Source organism: Nanorana parkeri, unplaced genomic scaffold, assembly GCF_000935625.1.
Source record: "Nanorana parkeri isolate BGI_ZX_2015 unplaced genomic scaffold, ASM93562v1 scaffold634, whole genome shotgun sequence".
NCBI classification, from domain to species: Eukaryota; Metazoa; Chordata; class Amphibia; order Anura; family Dicroglossidae; genus Nanorana; species Nanorana parkeri.
Window position 1 is genome coordinate 257626 of NW_017306902.1, and position 21836 is coordinate 279461.

General features: G+C 43.4%; 1 protein-coding gene across 1 annotated transcript in view; it reads right to left on the reverse strand.

The window, feature by feature from the left end:
• UGGT1 (UDP-glucose glycoprotein glucosyltransferase 1) overlaps positions 1–21836 on the reverse strand; it is a 78593-nt gene that overhangs the window by 4342 nt on the left and 52415 nt on the right. Inside the window, exons 29-38 of the mRNA XM_018563120.1 lie at positions 19306–19495; positions 16277–16435; positions 14730–14815; positions 14166–14250; positions 11537–11625; positions 9892–9996; positions 9298–9382; positions 5587–5769; positions 3719–3879; positions 1482–1596 (exon numbers count right to left, since the gene is read on the reverse strand). Coding sequence (XP_018418622.1) covers positions 1482–1596; positions 3719–3879; positions 5587–5769; positions 9298–9382; positions 9892–9996; positions 11537–11625; positions 14166–14250; positions 14730–14815; positions 16277–16435; positions 19306–19495 — 1258 coding nt within the window. The remainder of the gene's footprint in view (positions 1–1481; positions 1597–3718; positions 3880–5586; positions 5770–9297; positions 9383–9891; positions 9997–11536; positions 11626–14165; positions 14251–14729; positions 14816–16276; positions 16436–19305; positions 19496–21836) is intronic.

Below are 21836 nucleotides of genomic sequence, written 5' to 3' on the forward strand. Positions count from 1 at the left end.
GCCCTGTTCACATCTGATCGTTTTGTCGCAATAAGCAAAACGCCTGTCGCTGGAAAAAGTACAGGAGCTTTTTTGGAGGGATATTACAGCTCGAGACCACAATCTTTTTCTGCAGCCCCAGCACTAAATGAACAGGATGCCTCTATACTGAGTGTCCCTGTCCATTCATAAACTGAGGAAATAGTATCAGTTACCATGTCCACAATCAGGAAGGAACAAGAAGTGATGTAGACTGTAGAGCACTTCCTATTCATTCATAATTGGGCACTCAATAACTAAATATTATGTTCTCAGTTAGTTACAAACATTGGGGTGATCAGAACTGAGCACACCAATATTTGAGTAGTACATGAAAGGATCAGCAAATATTTCACATATGTGCTGATCCTTCCCACTCTCCATCCTGAACAGTTCCTCCCATGCCGCCGCTCTCCTGCGATTGGTTCTGGATGGGCTCTGTGTCCTCTCCGATCCCCACTGCCTCTACCGCCACAGGTGGGGGAGAGCAGCGGGGATCGGAGGGGACACAAACCGAAGCTTGCAGTCGGTGCCCAGCGGGGAGGAGAAAAGCTGGGAATGCACCGCATTTTGCTCTTTTTTTTTACTATCGGCATTTTGCTCATAGTACCATTTTCAGACAAAATGTTTCAGCAGCCAAAATTTCGGTGCATAAAGTGAAACAACTTTATTTACCGCCTCCACAATGCCGCTGCCTGTGTTGCCTGTGTCTAACTTCTGCATACTGAGACTCCTCCCTTTCCATGGCATGACACAGGAAGGTGAGAAGTCGATCAGACACAGAAGTTAGACAGCGGCAGCATGGGCAGCGGCATTATGGAAGAGGCAAATTACGCTGCCTCGCTGGCTCGAGTGATTACCGGTACACTGTCAGCCCCGCCGCCTCAGCTCTCACACACACATCACCCTGCGGGAGCCGCTGGACCTGGGGGGAATATTCCGTTCATAAGACGCACAGACATTTTTGCCTTTTGGGGGGGGAAAAGTGTGTCTTATGGAGCGAAAAATACGGTGTATATATATAACCTGGACTAATATGGCTTACCTATTTATATTACACTATACACACACACACACTTTAACATGTATATGAGTTATTAGTGATTGGGCAGCTAAGATGAAGAGTTTTATGTTACATCAAATAACTGAAAGCCAGGTCACTAAGACTGAAGAAACTATAAGAATTATATAGTGAATTCACACTGCCCTGAGTAACTTGGAGCGTGTGTGGGTGAATGGGCCCATGTAGTTTCCCTTTCACACTAAACTGCAATGCATAGATGTAAACAAGCTACATAGAAAATAAATGGATTTCTACTTCTAAGGTATTTTCATGCAGCAAAATGCATGAAAGTTCTGCTGCATGAAAACAGACAAATGTAAATATAAGCTCCAATTATCAATAACTGAATCACATTAACGTAACGATCAGTGTGGAGCTAAAATATTTCCAATGCACAAACCTGGTCCAGATTGGAGAGACTGTTGGGATCTTGGCTCAGGCCCTGATACTGGCCTCGGAGCCGGTCTCCTGCAGCAATTTTCCTGAACTTCTTCAAGTCCACTACATATAAAGCACTAGAAGAAAGCAGAATGCATGCATAAACACCTCAGTATTTCTCGACACACAAATACGGACCCCATGCAAATATATAAAAACAAACTATATACACCTTTAAATTAAACATCCAATCAGCTTTTGTGGTTTTAGAAATCTGTCTCTATATTTATTTGCGGTATTCCAGCTGAAATCAGACAGTACAAGTGCCTGCAAGGGAGATGCACTTAGCTGGGCTTACAGGAAGAGACATATCAGGGTGGTAATGATGTTTGCTTGTAATCCAAAGAGCGGGCATGATACAGAGTGCCATGGAGTTGTGCTTATGCTATGCGGCAGTACAAAGATAGATAGGATAGCATTTCCTTTCATCTAAAAAAGCTTTTAGCAAATTACCAGTTACACTGTTTACTTGGTGAACCCTTTCAGAGTGAACCTCTTAGACATTTGTAAAAGTAAAACTTCTGCCACAAGTTACAAAGGGCTTGGAGTCCCTGACTTCATAGGTAGGCCCTTCCCACCTATCCCCACCCCCCATCCAAGCACCATTATTAGGTGGGCTCTTCCCACTTATCCCACACCCCCACCCCATCCAAGCACCCTTATTAGGTGGGCCCTTCCCCCCTATCCCCAACCACCCCCACCCAAGCACCCTTAATTGGTCACTAAAGCACTCTTATTAAAAGATTTGTAAAGACATGACTCCAATTTTCCATCAAACATCGCTCTCCCCCCCTCTAGAGCATGTTACAGTATTCTTTTTTATCTTGTTCTTGTAGTAAGAAGCAGTTTTTATGTGTGACATCATCACCCGGTTTGAATTCTTGCAGCTGCAGGGTGCCGAAGGTAAGTTCATAGCGATGTAGGCACACCCCAGAACTAAATCTCCCAAGAGCCCTTTCCCCAAACACAATGTGTAGGCAGGCTGTTTAAAGTCAAGGCAGCAGCAATGTTTTCTGGGAAAGAGATCAATGTATGCATGTGGAGAGGGGCGGCACAGGTGATGTTCTGTAGTCTTAGCAGGCAGGGTTGAGATTGCTGAGTGGGATTTCAGTGCAGTAGAGGTCGTATTATCAGCCAACAGAAAGAAGGTAAGAGATCACTGGATTTCTGACAGGATCACATGGTATTTTTTTGTACCGGAAGCATTTGTAAAGGGATGGGGAAACGTACATGTATTGCACAAAGGTACTGCATAGGTTTTTATTTTTATTTTGCCCATTATATATATATTTGTTATATAAACATGTTGATGGCAGGTAGGGAGACTTAGTCCCAAAGACACACATGACAAGCTCAAGAAAAGAAACCATTTTCACAAAAAGATGGCTAACAAAGCAATTGCAGGCACCACATGCTACCTTGCCCATAGACAGAACTTTTACTAAAAGCCTAAAATGTCTGACAGGTTATCCTTAAAGTGTATTTACACTTTTGCAGCCAATTGAGACAACACCAATGTTGTATTTGTTATATGTTCCTATTCACAGCAAAACATTTACATTGTATGTTATTGCACTTTAAAAAAAAAACCTGTCCCTCAGTCTGTCCCTCATCTGCACACTGCCATCTATTCTAAGCAATATAATCAGCCTATGGTGTCTTTTGTATAAACCTGCTCCAAAGAAACAACTACAAAATAAATATTTGTAAACAATGATTTTCTATGGATGCAGTGTGAAAGGGAACACACAACAGATATATAGTGGGGGTGTCTCGTATTTGACTTGGAAAGTGGAAATACGCTTTAACCCCTTCATGACTAAGGCCTTTTTTTCATTTTTTGTACCCATGTTATATTCCACATTTTAGGCCTGAAAATTACTTAAAACCCCCCAACATTATATATTTTCTGAATGCCAAGACCCTATAGAATAAAATGGTGGTAGTTGCAAATTTTTATGTTGCGCAATATTAGCGCAACTCCTTATTAAACCCCAATATTTAGTGAAAAATTTAATTAAATGCCCCAAAACACAACAAAATACCCATTTTTTAAATGAAATATAAAAGATGAGGTTACAACGAGTAAAACGATACCCAACATGCCCAGGTTACAGAATACATTTTGGTAAACATACGCATTACAGTGCTCTGGGCAGGACATTGGGTTAAATGAAAGCTTTTATGGAATATGGTTACCTGATGTGGTATTTCCGCCCTGCCAAGTGACTGGCCCAGTAACCAGACTTCCAGAAGCGGTATCCATCCATCTCTTTACGGCTCTCACAGAAAGGGGTGTATCCATATGGGGCACCGTCCAGATTGAAATCCCTTAAATCTTTGAGATCAGTTCGGACAATCTATTGGAGAAATAACAGAGGATTTGAACAATGACACAATGCAGCTTTTTTTACATTATTTTACAGTTTATCAAGAATATAATAGTTTGCTATTCTAAAATGCAAACATAAAGGTTCATGCACATAATTATGCTTCATTTTCAACGTATATGATTTGAGATAGGGATTACGGTGCAGTAGTTAATCCCCAAGTAAGAGTTTGGTGGAGGGTTTACACATTCCATTGTTCCATAAACTCTCACTGGGGTCTCTGTCTGCCCTGAACCCCCATACAATAAGATAATATGAATGGTAATACAGCACTAGAGGCTGAGGAAGTCACAGATTTCTTCTACAATTAGGTACAGCATTAGATTTATATTTGGGAGTAACCTGTCTGCTTCTTATAACAAGTTAAAAGCATATTAAGACACATATAAAGGCCATATCAAATACCGTAAACACACATTTCCCCCGGCCTTTTGGGGGGAAAAAAGTGTGTCTTATGGAGCGAAAAATACGGTAGTCAAAACACAGCAGTTATAGGGGTGTGGTGCCACTCACTTTCACTTACCTAGCACCTCCCTACCTACTGTTATACTAGGTAGCACTCTTGTCTTGAACCATTGGGTCTTGGGTTGAATCCCACCAGGAACACTGCATGAAGTTTGTATGTTGTCAGCATTATATGGGTTTTTTAGGTGCTCTGGTCTTTTATCAAAATTCAAAAAGCATATTGATAGATTTAGAGGTAGTCCCCAAAACTGCCAATAGCGTGCTTCTGAGCATGGCAGGGACATTTGATTCTGACCTTTGGAGGAAATGAACTGACATTAATAGATATATGTGGATCCTCAAATCATCTCTGAATTGGTGCTGACACTGTCCTTCCTTCTGGAGGGTGGCTACTTTTGTTACCCATGGTCCCTGTGTGTTGTAAAGTAGCCACCGCTCCAAGCTCACTCCTGTGATGGACTACAATCTCATGTTTAGTTAGCTAATCTGTATTGAGATAGTAGTTCATCATGGGAGCGATCTTGGAGCTATGGCTACTTTACAACACACACAGGGACCATGGGGAACAAAAGTAGCCACCCTCCAGAAGGAAGGACAGTGTCGGCACCAATTGAGATGATTTGAGGATCTACAGCCGAGTGATACACAAAAAAGATACATATTTGTTAAAAGTTAAGGTACATGAATGTATTTTTTAGATTTAACTCCTGAGTTTAGTGTCACTTTAAGTATTGTTGAAAGTTTTGTCATTAAAACTTGTCTCCGTCAGGCCATGATTGAACAAAGACAGACAGGCTGATCACTCTGTATAACTTATCTTGTCATGAAGGGGATACGTACAGTAGGTCCAAGTATACAGTATTGACAAAAGGGTACCTGCTCTAAAGTTAAATGCTGGTACTTAAAGGTGACTGTTCATATCTTTATCTATCTTCCAAAGTGCCTCAGGAGCCCTAGAACCTAGGTACTGGGAAGTCTAACTCTGATCCACCACAAATTCCATTGAAGGAGGATGAAATGTGAAGGTAGACATTTGTAGACTGAGCACCTTGGATTTTAGGGGCCTCCTGGGTTGTCTGGATGATCACTGTCAAGGTGCATCCGGCACCACTAAGTACATGCATGTAACTACTTTTCTTTATCTACTAGCCAACACTTCACAAGTTCAATTTCTTTTTAATGTAAGATGTATATAACCTCAGTTTTAAATACCTGGTCAGCGTCTACAAAGAGGAATTTATCCACAGCCAGTGGGAAAAGCACATCCAAGAAGAGGATTTTATATCCCCAAATAATTCTCTGTTTCTCCGTCTGCTGATGTAGCCATCGGGGCCACTTATACTGGACCAGCTCATACTGGAAGTTGTACTGCTTTGCCATGTAAGGGATGAAGTTCTGGAAGAGTTAAAACAACACAGGCAGATTAGTAGAAAATCAGTCCCAGAAATCCAGTTATTACTGTACAATAACTGCCACAGCAGGAGATTGTTTACATAAACGGCAAGGAATAATTATTTCCTGTGGCACTAAGAAGCAGAAAGTGGCGTGGTCATTTTAACATGAAATAATGACATTTAACAAAGCAGCAGTCTAGTCCTATAAATACATATTAATAACCTTGCATGCAGCTGACACTTCCCTATGGTGCAAAATCCAAGGGAGCCCTATGTAGACCAGCTTAAAATAAAGCTCCATTTGTTAGAAATTACACAGTCTAATTCCCCTTTTCAAGTAAATTTAACAGGGATAACAGGAAGGATTTGGCAGGCTTCAAGTGGAAATGTTCAAGAAATAACTCTTCTCTAGTTTGTTTCACTAGAAAATTATCAGCCAACTACCTCATCACTACGTGCTCTTCAAGTGGAATAGAGCCGGGAAGGGGGAGATTTTCTCCATGGATTTTAAGTGTTTGTATCAACAATAATTACCATTTACTTCCACGTGACTTGTCATCAAGGTAGGAAGTGAGGGCAACTTTTCTTGAACAGGGAAAGAGGTACAGATGAAAATCAAACTAAGGTTCTTATCTATGTCCAAGTTATGGCTGGAGTTCTAGTTTAACCACTTGCTGACCGGGGTGTTAAACCCCCTTCCCATCCAGGCCATTTTTCAGTATTCAGCGCTGCGGTACTTTGACTGACATTTATTCCGTCATGCAACGCTGTACGGAAATTAATTTTATACCATTTTTGGGGACAGATAGAGCTTTCTTTTGGTGGTATTTAATCACCACTGGGGTTTTTATTTTTTTAACTATATTTAAGAAACTTTACTGAAAATTTTGAAAAAATAAACAGTTTCTCGTATTTTAAATTATGAAACATTTATTACTATTTTTTTGGGGTAAAATATAAAATAAGTCAGGTAAAAAGACATCATACATGTCAAGCCTTAAAATTGTGCACGCCCCCGATACCGCAAAAAACTACAATACCCAAAATTGGCCATAGGCGACGCTTTAAAAGCTTTTAACGCTTATCAGTTTAGTGTTATCAGTGATTAACAGCCCTAAAATTATTGCTCGCACTCTGAAATTTGCGGCGATATGTAACATGTGCAGCGCAATTGTCATTTTTACGCCTTGGCTCACCCAACGCGTGTTTACGTCTATATGTGCGTATTCGTGGGGTATACGTTTTTACACTTAATGTTATTGCTTTCTCATAGAGGGATAACAATCCCCCTGTGTGACAGCACCGGCACATTGACAGGTCCTCTTTATGGAGACATTAGGGACCCCTAATGTCAACTGGGGACCCCCAAAGAAGGTGATGAAGCAGAGATCTGCTTCACCAGCTTCTTCTCTGGCTATAACAGCCAGAGAAATGAGAGCTGAATGCGGAAGTGATGTGATACACACCACTTCTGCATTCAGATGTCGGAGAGGAGTTCAGCGAGGAGGAAGATGCTGATCTCTCTCCCATCCTCCTGCTGACACAAGCCCGAGTCGGTCCCGGCCAGCAGAGGGGACAACAGAGCCCGGTATGAAAGGTAACGGCGGTGAAGGGGGGGGGGGTCGCACGAGAAGAAAAATAAAAAGCTATATATTTACGGCGCCCCGCTAATAGGAGCTTGCCGTCCATCCATTTCTTTTACAACGGGAGGATGGCTAGTGGTTAACCACTTGCTGGTCAGAGCAATTTCTTACTATTTGCACACACATGATAAAATCTGAATTTTTGGCTCGAAAACAGCTTCAGACCCCCAAACAATGATATATTTTCGGAAAGCGGAGGCCCTGTAGAATTAAAAAAAAAGCAATTTTGTATGTCGCAGATTATTTTCGCAAATGTTTATTAAACCAGTATTTTTAGGATAAAATACAGTAGACTTAAATTTAGTGCACAGAATCAGAATTTAATACCCATTTTTTTGTAAAATATAAAAGACGGGATCACGCCGGGTAAATAGATACCAAACATGTCAAGCCTTAAAATTGCGTGTGTCTGTGAAACCGCACAAAACGGCCATACCCACTATTTCCCATAGGCGACCATTTAAATGCTTTTATTGCTCATCATTTTAGTGTTACCAGTGATTGATGGCCCTAGAATTATTGCTCTCACTCCAATGTTTGCGACTATATGTAACATGTGTGGCGCAATTTTAGTTTTTGCACGTATGTGCATGCACATGGGGTCGGGGGACTTTATTAATTTATTTTTGCATTTTTATATGATACTTTCATTTTTTTTAATTTATACTCAACTTTATTGCTATCACATAGGGTGCTAAGAAGCCGCCTATGTAACAGCAAATATAATGGGACAGGTCCTCTTTATGGACCGACCCCTAATGTCACCTAGGGACCCCAAAGAAGCTGAGGAAGCAGATATCTGCTTCCCCAGCGTCTTCTCCTGGCTCTAGGAGCCGGAGAATGTACACAGTGACACAGTAGTACACATCACTTCCGGTCCAGTGATCGGAGGAGAGATCAGCGGCTACCTAAGTCTCACCTTATGGCCCTGCCTAAGGCTCACCACTCTGTGGCCCATCTCAAGCCTTCATCCAGGTTAAACCAGCTGTTGTTCAACCCACTTTTTGTGAGTGTAGCCCTCCCCCTGGGAGCGAGTCATCATAGAGCCCTGCACTCACAATACAATGATGCAGAAAATGGTTCTGACGTCACTACATCAGCTACGCTTGCTGCATCACTGAGGATCACAGAGCCCCAGAAAAGAGGTAAAGGGGATCCTATGTACCATGAAAATGGACAGAAGGCATTTGAAAAAAGGCAAGCACATTGAAAATCCTCAAAAAATACATGTGGCGGGGGGGGGTCTGGAGTTGGGCTTGAGTCAGTCTACCCCAGCCTTTCTTAACCAGGGTGTCCTCTAGGATCCTCAGGGGTGTCATGTAAAAATAGCCAAAAATGTCAACAAACCAGCCAGTGGATCAAAGGTGATAACTGTTTTGTTTTTTTTGTGATGCAAGATGCTGATTCCAGCATACCAGATACCAGACCACCATCTAGTGTAAGGTTCTGAAATAGATTTTGGGTGAAACGCGTGATATTTTTACATTTTTGTTAACTTTTTTTTTTATTCAAACTGGGGTGCCTCGAGATTTTTTTAAAGGGTGCGGTGATTGAAAAAAAAGGTTGTGAAATGCTGGTCTACCTAAACCCCATCTTCTCAGTATTGGATGGATGTTACAGCGAATTATACTTAAATAAAAAATTCAGCTTCAAGAAAACATTTGCTAACCTTACAGCTTGCGTTTTTAGGCCTTACATAGTAATGGCATTCTCAGTTACCAGTCAGAGTCCACAAGCAATAATAATATGCAAATCTCTGCAGTTAGGATTCCCCTCCTGCTATTTTTATTTGCATCCTGAAACTCGACCTTGATGCGTCTTTAGATCTAAGCAGTGGGCTAAAAACAACAATAAAATAATCCCAAACATCACCCAACAGTACAAACCTTAAAAGTAGGAGATAAATAATTCTTCAAAAACCAAAACTTCACTGGGGTCTGTGTGTTTTTCAGTACGGATAACATCATTATTCTGTGAGGAAGAAACAGGAATTTACTTTGGTGTTACAAAATGAAGTCTAAACATAAACCTCAGCAAAGTGAAGATTCACAGTAAAGCCAAATTTCAGGATGCCCCTCCTCAATTTTCTTTTTCCATTTTTTAAAATGTTATATTCATAACTTTTTTGCCCATGGGTCTTTTGGTGAGACGTGACAGGTCCTCTGGTGTTGGATAGGCCATGAATTTTGCAGAGAACAGTGCCATGTAATGACATGCCGCTCGCTGCAGCATTCTCCTGTAAAGTGAGAGGAGCTTGGAGCCATACCCTTAGGAAGGACGTCCATGATGCCTTAGGATCACAGGAAATAGGCTGAATGACACTGGGCATCATTCAACCTGGAAAAGGTCCGGCATTGGATTGCATAGCGGTTAGAAGATTAGTATTGATTAAGTTGAGCTTCAAGCAGTCCTAGGTTCTCACAGTGATCTCTGCAAATGAAAGGCTTTGCATTTCCTAACAGCATAACAGTTTCACTCACCTGAGAAATCGCTCATATAAGTGTCCAGAGGCCAAAGAAAAGATATTAATTATGTCTTCTTTATCTTGTTTCACTTCTTCTTGTTTCTGACCTCCAGTTATTCCCCTAGTGAATAATAAATCATATATATATAGGTCCGATCAGTACTATGAATCATTCATAGATTAGAAGTATAATAGGATATATCTCATCTAACCTGTCACAAGTCCTACATGGAAGATGAGGAAACTCTAATAATTTGGGGCAATAAGGATAATGTAAAAGGAGTAAACTAAGTGTAAACAAGCAAAAGTAAAAGCTTCATTCAAATGCTAATAGTATGTGCGTTCTGATAAATCAGCTGAAGGTGCCCAGGCCTGCTGGGATGTGTCTTACTCCTGAATGACATCCAATGCATAAAATGATAGGCTGCAACACCACTACTTTTTTTTTTAGTGCAATAAGCGTTATTCTTCTCTGAGCTATAACATCCCACCGGAAAGAGGCTACTCCCAAACTAATTTCACCCTGGCGCAGGGCTTAGTTATAGGTGAAATACATCACAGGAGAAGCTTGTGTCTGGCAGGAAGTTGTTGTATAGAGAAGAATAAAGCTTATTGGCTATAGCGGTGAAGCAGCCAATTGTTTATGCATAGGATTTAATTCAATGTATTTTAAATGGAATTTTGCAGCCTAAGGCCTCATTCACAAGAGAAAAGGTCGGCACGTACAGCTCCGTGCTGCTTGCACTGCCGTATCTGGCAGCTCCCGGGAAGGACAAGCGCTGCGTGTGATTAGTACGCAGCCCCTGTCCTTCTCTAAGGGAATAGGCGGCGTACGCCCACCTCAAGTGCAGGTCCGTACGGGTGCGGGTGTCCCGGACGCTGACAGGATCTATCCTTTCAGCGTACGAGTACGGACACCCGCAAGGACTTGCAGGGCGGGTGAGCGTAGGGCCGCGTACTCCCATAGAAAAGGACAGGGGTTGCGTACTAATCATAAGCAGCACCTGTCCTTCCCGAGAGCTGCCAGATACGGCCGTGCACGCAGCACAGACCTGTACGTGCCGGTATTTTCTCGTGTGAATGAGGCCTTATTCTCACTTCTCTACGTTAAAGTGACACTAAACTCACAAGTTAAACATTAAAAATACATTCAAATACCTTAACTATTAACAAAAATGTATCTTATTTGTGTATCACTCGGCTGTAGATCCTCAAACCATCTCTGAATTGGTGCTGACACTGTCCTTCCATTTGGTACTTGCAAAGTAGCCACCACTACAAGCTCACTCCCGTGATGGACTACAAGCGCAATACAAAATAGTAAACTAAACTGTAAACATCAGAATGTTTGTTTGGGACAGTCTACCCATTCATGAGCAATTATTGAGCATATACTGTACATTAAACTTTTGACTTCTGTTTTAGAGGGCTTCACATTAGACAGATGTTTATTCAAGCCAAAAATAGCTCACCCAAGCCAAAAACAGCTTCCCCTGCTTTACAGAAGAAAAATGACAGCTGGGAAATGCCCAGCTATGCATTTTATTGCCTCCCAGTTTTGATACATGGACCAGTTTTGTGGTATTTTGATTTGATATGACACAATATCACTCCGGTGGGATGAAAAAGGAAAATGATAACCGGTCCTGACAGAAAATTACCATTTGATGGATTCCCAGAAGCCCGAGTCATTTTCATTAGACCCTTCACTTAATAGGTCTTCAGTCATCTTGTCTGCCTTCTTCTGAACCTGAAAAAAAAATGGTGCTTAACCTTTCATTTCTATTTACATAAATAGAAGGCAACAAACTTATGTGATGCTAGGGGCCCATTTAGTACTTTTGTCATAGTGACTTGATAAAATACCCTAATACAGGCCTCAAAATTTCCACTCACCCCCTTGCAATTGGCGAGTGAAAATTGCGTGGGGGCGAATGGAATCTCATTGAGGTGCGCCGCCAGCGGGACCAGAGATGGGACGCTACCGCCGCAGCGATTGCTCGCTTCTGTTCTCTCTTCTCATCGGCCGCTGCAGCTACAGAGCGACAGAGGAGAGCAGAAGCGAAAGATCACCGCAGCAGTAGTGCCCCATCTTTGGTCCCGCCGGGCGCGCATCTCGATGACATTCAGTTCCGCTGTCTTCTGCAGCTTCCTCCGCCCACCTCAGCTGCCAGGCTGGGAGGAAGACAGCAGAGACAGTGAGACCGGCCATCCAGAAAGTTATGCAGCAGGGCGAAAAGAGGATACATGGAGGATCTCTGCACCGCCCCCCACCACGAGAAAGAAGAGGCACCTGAATAACAGCTAAGTGCACTGCAAGTCCCTTTTCTTTCTTCCATGCGCTGTGCGTCACACTGACCTCTGCGCTGTGCGTCACACTGATCCTGCACTGTTTGTCACCCTGACTTCTGCACTGTGCATTACATTACTGATCTCTGTACTGCTGACTTCTGTACTGTGCGTCACACCGCTGACCTGGCGGAGTTAAGGCCGGTGCAGGGTAGGGGTTAGGTGGGCAACTGGTGGCGAGTAACTTTTAAGGCCTGGCTAGTAGCTTAGGACTTGAAATTTTGAGCCCTGCCCTAATACATTCTCAATACATACCCAGCTAAACCAGTAAAACTGGGTGCTTGTAAGGCTAGTTGTTTCTGCACATAAATATCCAGTAAGTTTGAAGCCTTGAAACCTAGGCTGTTAACCCATGAAACCCATGATTAAAGCTTCTGATATCATTCTTGGGCCTTCTGCCTTTAAGGGCTAGTTCACACCAGCCTCAGTGCGTTCCGGCCCGATTCTGTCTGGATAGGCACTGGATCGCATTGCGGCTGCCTCACTTTGTTTTAGGGCGGGAGGGGGTGTGGCGGTGCATTGAACTCAATGGCACCACAGCCACTCCCTCCGGCCACAAAGCGATCGGCTGCACTGCAACGCGTGGCACATCAGTGCCTGCGTTCCGCTCAGGTGCAGTCAGAAAAAATAGTGCATGCACTGTGGGGTTACTAGCTTTCCCTGCTTTACAGAAGAGAAAATGGGGCTGGACAAAGCAATTTATTTCAAAATGAAAAACGCTTTCTTCCTAACTTTCAGCGGTGGTAACTGTTACATGCCAGACATCATGACATTTGTCATGATGTGGTCTACAAAAGACAGACGTGTGTGTGTTTGCTTTCCATACAAACAAACCAAGGTGTATATTCCTTTAAAACAACAATATAAGCCAATATAAGAATTGGTTACTATCACTGGACAGGAAATCAATTGTGTGTTGGAAATATCTCTCCCCACTAAGCCACCTCAGTTTTAAAGTGACACTAAACTTAAGCGCTGAATCTTAAAAATGCTTTCAAGTACCCTTACTATAAAGGAAAATAAATCTTATTTGTGTATCACTCGGCTGTAGATCCTCAAATCATCTCTGATGCCGACACTGTCCTTCCTTCTGGAGGGTGGCTACATTTGTTCCCCATGGTCCATATGTGTGTTATAAAGTAGCCACCGCGCCAAGCTCACTCCTGCGACAGACCACAATCTTAATACAAATTAGTAAACTAAAGGTAAGATTGTAGTCCATCATGGGAGCGAGCTTGGAGTGGTGACTACTTTACAAGACACACACAGGGACCAAGGGCAACAAAAGTAGCCCCCTCCAGAAGGAAGGACAGTGTCAGCACCAGATTTAGCTCCTAAGTTTAGTGCCACTTTAAATATATCCTTGTTATCATAATCACCTGCGTCTTTTACTTATATTTTAAGCTGTTTCACATAAACAAATATGAGATGTTCTTTGGGTTTAGTGACTCTAGAATCAGGAATCACAGTATAAAAAATGGGTGGGCAACCTTGGAACTCCAGATGTGCTAAAGTAGCATACCATCATGCCTCTGCCTCTGGGAGTCATGTCTGTGGCTCTCAGTCTTGCAATGCCTCAAAGGACTTATAGTTCCACAACAGCTGAAGTTCCAAGACTGCAAGAACTAGGTAGATTCCAATAATATAATGACATATACTGTATCATGTGTCCAAACCTCCCTTTTGACATAAAGATGCATTTCAGTTAGTTATTTCTGCAACATGCACGGGTCAGTAATTTTAAAATACCTACCATGTGGGAAACTTAAGTTTTCATGACAACTTGGACACGCATACAAAATAATAGGTGAACACATATCTGTGACAAATGTGTTATTTTTCTTAATAACAACCAGAAACAGAAAAACCTGCAAAAACAATAACAGTGCCATCTGGAGGTACAAAGGTAAACTGTACAATCCGATATACGTTTATTCTTACCTTTACTTTGATGGTTTTACTCATAAAATCATCAATCACTACGATCACATCTTTATCCTCTGGAGAAGAGTCTGTGCCATCATGACTACAATTGGCAGGCAGAAAGAAATAATAAGTCTACATTAATTAAAAACAAAATGCCTAAATAAAATAAGTCACTTCTTTACAGCCCAGTATTCCAAAACTTCATTCACACAGGGCAGAGTGGGGCCGTACAGATCCGTGTGTCGTGCACGGCCATATCGGGCTGTTCACGGGAAGGACAGGTGCTGCGTCTGATTGTACGCAACAGCCTATTCTTCCCTATGGGATGATGCGGCCGTACGCTCACCCAAGTTGCACATCCGTGCGGGTGTCCGTACTGGGACGCACACAGGATCCATCCTGTCTGCGTCCGATAACGGACACCTGCACCGATGTGCAGCTCGGGTGAGCGTACGGCCGCAATTAGACGCAGCACCTGTCCTTCCCGGAACGGCCCAATATGGCTGTGCACACCACACGGATCTGTACAGCCCCACTCTTCGCTGTGTGAAAGAGGCCTTAATGTTAGAACATTCCTACCTGTAAATATCATATATATCCTCAGAACGGCCTCTCCTGAGCCGAAGAACCCAGGCTCCAGGGTTAGCTTTTAACTGGAAATAACCCTGTAAACAACAAAAGGTTGGAAATACAATCTCATGCTCAATAATGAATTCCTAAACAATTTCAGGCTTATAACAGCCAATATTTACAATATATCAACCAGTAGGTTTGCAATTCATTGCAAATCAGATCCAAATGGTTTTACACACCGCTGTTCATGAATGAGTACTTTCTTCCAAAGCACAATAAATGATGCACAACTTATGTAGGACACATTCGCAGCAGATGTGTTGGGGCTATGCTTGCTTGTTTTATTTCAGCGCAGCCCCAATGTAAGAGAAGGCAATTTGGGGTATTGCACAACGCTGTGCCCATACAACCTAAAGAAATATCGCATGTGACTTTTTAATATTGTTCTAACAAAAAAAAGGTAAACAGTGCAATGTGTCACGATCAATACAATGTGTTGCAATCAGTGCACTGTGTCGGGAAACGTACACCAGCAGCCGTGTGTTGTAGCGTGGCTGCTGCTGTGACTGGGCCAATAATCTACAAGCATGTGACATGCCACGTACACCAGCAGCCGTGTGTTGTAGCGTGGCTGCTGCTGTGACTACAAGCATGTGACATGCGACGTACACCAACAGCCGTGTGTTGTAGCGTGGCTGCTGCTGTGACTACAAGCATGTGGCGTACACCCGCAGTCGTGTGTTGTAGTGTGGCTGCTGCTGTGACTACAAGCATGTGACATGCAACGTACACCCGCAGCCGTGTGTTGTAGCGTGGCTGCTGTTGTGACTACAAGCATGTGACATGCAATGTACACCCGCAGCCGTGTGTTGTAGCGTGGCTGCTGCTGTGACTACAAGCATGTGACATGCGACGTACACCCGCAGCCGTGTGTTGTAGCGTGGCTGCTGCTGTGACTACAAGCATGTGACATGCCACGTACACCAGCAGCCGTGTGTTGTAGCGTGGCTGCTGCTGTGATTACAAGCATGTGACATGCAACGTACACCAGCAGCCGTGTGTTGTAGCGTGGCTGCTGCTGTGACTACAAGCATGTGACATGCAACGTACACCAGCAGCCGTGTGTTGTAGCGTGGCTGCTGCTGTGACTACAAGCATGTGACATGCGGCGTACACCAGCAGCTGTGTGTTGTAGCGTGGCTGCTGCTGTGACTACAAGCATGTGACATGCAACGTACACCCGCAGCCGTGTGTTGTAGCGTGGCTGCTGCTGTGACTACAGGCATGTAACATGCAACGTACACCCGCAGCCGTGTGTTGTAGCGTGGCTGCTGCTGTGACTACAAGCATGTGACATGCAACGTACACCCGCAGCCGTGTGTTGTAACGTGGCTGCTGGTGTGAATGGGCCATTATATCTACAAGCAGGTGACATTCAAATGCTCAGTCTCAACTCACTAATAATTACTTGGCTCCAACTGCAGAGGAGCATCACAAATACAGTGAGCCCTCTAAAGCCCATATGATATTCAGGTTGTCAAACAGAAACTTACAAGGTTAGCCATGACAATGGTGTCTACTATCACAGGATTGTTTGCTGTTCCCAGAGTAAACTGGAGTCCTCGTGGTGGTTGTCCGGTAGAGATGTCAAAACAGTGGCCCTCCAATAGCAGGTACTCAAGTTCAAACTCAGCAGCTACAATGCTGTCCACCTGGAATAACACAAGACAAAACCAAAGCAAAGAGTCAATAGAAAAGACAGTATATATCCACTACAGCACAGGCACAAAATGTAATGAAGTTCAATAAACCCAGACTCTGCTAAGTGATGGATGGAACGTCACATTAAACATGTGCTGGAGAAATAATGAAGGGAGTCAACTGTTGCAATTGTGCTGCTTCCGGCCATGTTACAAGAAATGGTCATTATTTATTTCTCTTCAGCTCATTGGAGACACCGAAGACCTTCAAAAGTTGATCCTTCTCTATGGGATATAACACTCCTCCACACAATGGATTCCAAGACTATAGCAGAACAGTGAAAGGAAAAAGCCGCAGCAGAACAACAAATAAGAATCATGAGGGTATAAGATAATCCTTCCCCAGAAGCTCTGTCAGACCTAGGAAACCTCAAACCCCAATCCAGAGTCCAACCTCGGAGCTGGCTGTTACAATGCTCCCTCCAGCCTGTCTCCTCCTATATTCCAGCAATGGTATATCCCTCTGCGTTCTCACGTCCAATACACAGTGTATTGGACGTGATGACCTGAGGATCCTTAGACCGCTGCAGCGGAGGGTGAGAGGCGCTGGAAGGACCGGTCTAAGAGCATACCAGCTACGGGGATCGGGTGAGTATATCTTTATTATTTTAGCACCTAGACAGAAATGAGCAGTTAATTTAGGGTGCGGTACCCCATGCTGCAAGGGTTAATAAAAGTTTTGTTTAACTTCTGTCCTGTTGATCACCACTGTCTCTCTCTCTTTTTCTAACTGAAACTATAAAAAGCACATAGGAAAGGAACAATGTTTGTGCTTAGTATGCAAACTCCTATGGACAGTGTTAATACCCCAGAGGTCTCCTGTGTCCCTATAAAGGATAAGAAAAAAACGAATCTTAACTGAATATGTTGTTTCTTTTACAACCCCTTCAATCGCATTAGAGGTCAATATAAAGAACTAACTAAGCAGCTCTTCATCCCTGGAACAATACAAGTGACAAGAGAACATCCACTTAGACTTGAATAGAAAGGATTTCATCACCAGCATAGAAATGAGTTTTTCACTGTTAGAGTGATTAGACTCTCCGATCCTTTACCAACAGAGGTAATGATGTGAATATAAATGTGGGCTGGATGCTTTTCCTACCAGGAATGGCATCTCCAGCTATTACATTCATCAGTGAAATGACTGGCCCAAGGAATTACCGACTGCCATTGATGGGGTCAAGAAGACATTTTGAATCCGCCTGTGCAGATAACTAGGCAGATGTCATCCAGGGGGGCTTCTTTTGCCTTCTTCTGGATAAGGAATACTATAAGAATTAGAGTTCTTAAACGTACAAATACCATACAAAACTGATGTGCACAATGCAGACAGTAATACGCTGGTCTGAACCAACATCCATGAAAAAACCTTCCTCAGAGCTACTGGCATAAGTAATGCATGCATAGTAAAAGCACTTTAAAAGTCAGGGATATGTCAAACAATTTGGTGCCCATCACTGCTGCTGCAAGTTACTGCATTCTTGTCCTGTACATCACTCCATCTTAGCCCCAACTTCCTCCAGTGTTCCACCGTTCATGATAACAAGCACTCCAGAAAGGATTTTGTCAACTTCACCACCTACAGCTGGTCATCACCCACTGAAGAGACCCCGACTCCCATGTAGCCCATAGGAATCTGTTTCCAAATGTTATGCTTCTAGTGCAGGATAAAAGATAATGTCGAACTGAAGCCAAAACGTTTTGTTTCAAGTTTTGGATACCATAAGGGTGGGTCTAACCCATCTTCTTCTCTTGCCATCCGTGTCCCATTTTTTTCCAGTACTCGCCGATACCGAATACCGATACCGGAAGTTCCATTAAGGAAGCCAGGTGGCGTTTAATGGCTAGCCACCTGGCTTCCCGAATTAGCCGGGAAGTCGGGCGGCGTATAAAGACTCGTTACCCGGCTTCCCGATTAGCAGGGAAGCCGCCCCCATGTTTCTCGTCACTAGGTGACCAGAAAGCATGGAGCTGGCGTTCTGGCCAATCAGGAAGCCTGGCGCTGTGTAATGACGCAGCGCCTGGCTTCCTGATTGGCCAGGAAGCCGGCTCCGTGCTCCTTCATTACGAGGTGATTCACACACACGCCATCCGGCTTCCTGATTGGCCAGCTTCCCGACCAATCAGGAAGCCGGGCAGCGAGTCATTACAAGATGCCCAGCTTCCTGATTGGCCGAGAAGCCAGCTCCATGCTCCCTCGTCACCAGTAACAAGGGAGCATGGAGCCGGCTTCCTGGCCAATCAGAAAGCCAGGTAGCGTGTAACTACCGGAAGTATCGGGCTAGGCATCGAAAGTATTTGGGCGAGTACGAGTACTCTGCATCGGCACTGATACCGATACTAGTATCGGTACATCCCTAGTTAAAGCCCCTATCTGTTTTTTTTTTTTTTTTGCTGTTTGTGTCTTGCTGGGGAGATTTCCCTTCACTCCCTATCGTGAAGATGCAACAGGAAGCGAGCGAAGATTGACATACCCATCTTACACAGTTTTTACCAGAACATTTTTCCCCTTGGAAAATTTCCCCTCACCTTTGCCTTCATGACATTTCTGAAATCTAGGATTTCCCCTTACTTTCTGTCATGATGGCAGTGGTCACAAAGACAAACGGCAGGCACACGGACAGTAATAAATAGTTGACACAGGGTCTACTCCTGTCCTACTTTATCCAAACTAAAAGAGAAAAGCCTTTACATACACTGTAACCTTGCCTGCCTGCTGCAGGCAAAACCTTCCCTTTCCATAAAAGAAGCCCAGGTTTAATAACTTGTGACATCAGTTCACTTACAGAATAACATTCAAGTCACCTCGGCCAGATTACCTCTTGTAAGTAAATGTTGTCCAGGTCGTAAGGCGTTCGCACCGCCTCCACCATCCAGCTGTCCGGCGTGCTGTGGCTCAGAGTGAAAAGTGGGGACTGGGGCATATCCAAGAACTTTGCAATAGGGCCAGAAGATAATTTGTGGTCTGTGGTGAACACAAGCTCTGGTTCCAAAACGTAACGGTAGAAACTGGAAAAGTCGGAGAAAAAAGTATTTATTGTCACCACACCGTATAGTCTGTTGCCTGTGGGGTATAAACCACAATGCAAAGTGCAACTGTCCTGAAAACACTGTACTGTTCTCTGAAGTGTGACCGCTGGGTGCTGGGGTAAGGCACATCACTGCTTAAAAAGAGACACTCCTTAAAGGATGCAAAAGTGAGTCTCCTATTCAGTCATATATGTGTTGTGGAATAAATACATCTGTATCAAGAAATAAAAGGTTACACTAATGATCCATGGTATTGTAATTCCCGGCATTTGGAACCCATCCTGGTCAGCTCTGACCTACATACATTCTCGATCCTCCTCTTCCCTGAGGATGCAAGATATTCTAAAGCTATAAACGTTACTTGTACCAATTGGGCACTGGTGTGTGACAGCCTTACCGTACTTCCAATTGAACTTTAGGTAGATATCATTTGTAATCTTTAATACATCATTAAATGTATTTTTTAATTCTTTGGATTTGACCTTTTATCAGCTTATTGAACCCCTGTAAAGCAGGGCTTGGTGTGAGGGAGGAAAAAGCATCACAAGGAGCCAACCAGTCCATGTAATGACAAGAAGCAAAGTGATAGGAGCAGAGTCATAGATAAGCTTATCGCTGTGCTGCTTCTCCTTTCACTGTCCAGTCATAAGCTGGGTCGGGTCCAGGATGTCCTGAGCTCAGGGGAAGTGGGTTGAATGTTGCTGGCCATCAGACTGAGGACATCTAGCAGAAAAACAAAAATTCTGCGGGGGAAATTGAATCTGAATGATGCATCAAAAGCTGGTTTTGTTTTCTTCATCTTTTAATGGGTTATCCATTCATATCTTACTATTTTTGGCTGGTGTTCTGCTAAAGATGGAAACTGAATACATGCTGCAGGAGAAGGAGGCTGGGGACATATGGACATGTTACATGAGACTGCACTGCTATTACAGTCCCTTTACCAGGCAGTGTGTTTATTTGTGCTCCCCTAATGGCTGCTAACAATGGGCCTTGTGTGGCCCTCTGGGTACAGGTTGGGTATATGGGCTTTCCCTGCAGGTATTATATACAGCCCATATGGGTATTACCGCTAGTAACAGTGAGCAATAACATGGAAATGTTATTTTCTGCATTCGACAACAGCGTCATTAGGCCACAAACAACAGAAATGAACTATTACACTAAACCTGAATGTAGTCTGAAAGAAAGAAGTTGAACTTTTGTTCCTGCATTGTTCACATTGTTTATTCCCATTCTTTCTAAGCTATCTGTCTGCAAATGCTCAGCATGTCAGTAACAGCTGGAAGTGAGCAAAGGTGCCTCATCCATATGTTAAGCTTCCAGCAATGATCTGTTATAGCATGAAAGCATGAGCCACTGCCTTCAAAAACAATACTGTTCGCTGATTACTCCCCATGTCCACAAAGATTTCAATATTCTAGTGTACGCTTTGCTGGTTACAGTCACAGTGCAGATTATCAGTTTCCAGCTGTCACTGTGTTCCCCTTTCTACAAGTTAATGCCATCAGATATAGAATGCCAAGACAAACCACAGCTAGATGAAATCACATATTGGCTTCTGTGGGCCCAATACTATAACATCAGTTTTAGTCAATCTCTAATATGCTATCCAGTTTAATAAACCATGAGGGGAAACAGAAAAGGCTTTGTTCTTGTTTTTCTGTGGCACTTTCAATTGTAATCGTAGCATATCACATCACCGGGCACCTGTAGCTACTGTCAGCAAGCTTAAAGCAGACCTAAAGTCTGTTTTACATTTAGCTGCCTTCCTTCCCGTTGCTGCTGAAGATAGAAATACTTGCCGCTAACCAGGTTTGAGGCCCTTTAATGACTTCTTCCTTACCAATTTCTCCATACAGATGCAGCTCTGAGCAGGAACTGTGAGGAAAAGGTTCCTGCCTGAGGAGACAATCAGTTCCCCTGCCTTGCACATGTCAGCTTCCTGGTGGGCTCGGCACGTGGAGATGCGAACACGCCCGAGCGCATCCTTACTAGTCCCCACCAAGGGGAAGGGACAGACTTTACTTTTGGTCTAAATGGGGCTCTAGCAAAACTTAGTAGCCTCCCAAATCCCAACATTTCAGAAAGTCAAGCACCAGCACCTTTAAACCACATTCCACAGGATGCAGGAGGGACATGGTGATGCTGGACATATCAAAACATGGTCACAGACAACATCTAGCTACATGCTATTACGTGCTTCCTCTTTACTCACTGCATCCTTTTATTTCAGTTAAAGTCATTGTCCGAGACATGCAGTTCTATGGTCAGATCAGACCTAAACTAATTTACTCAACGCCATTCACTGTTGTGTTGG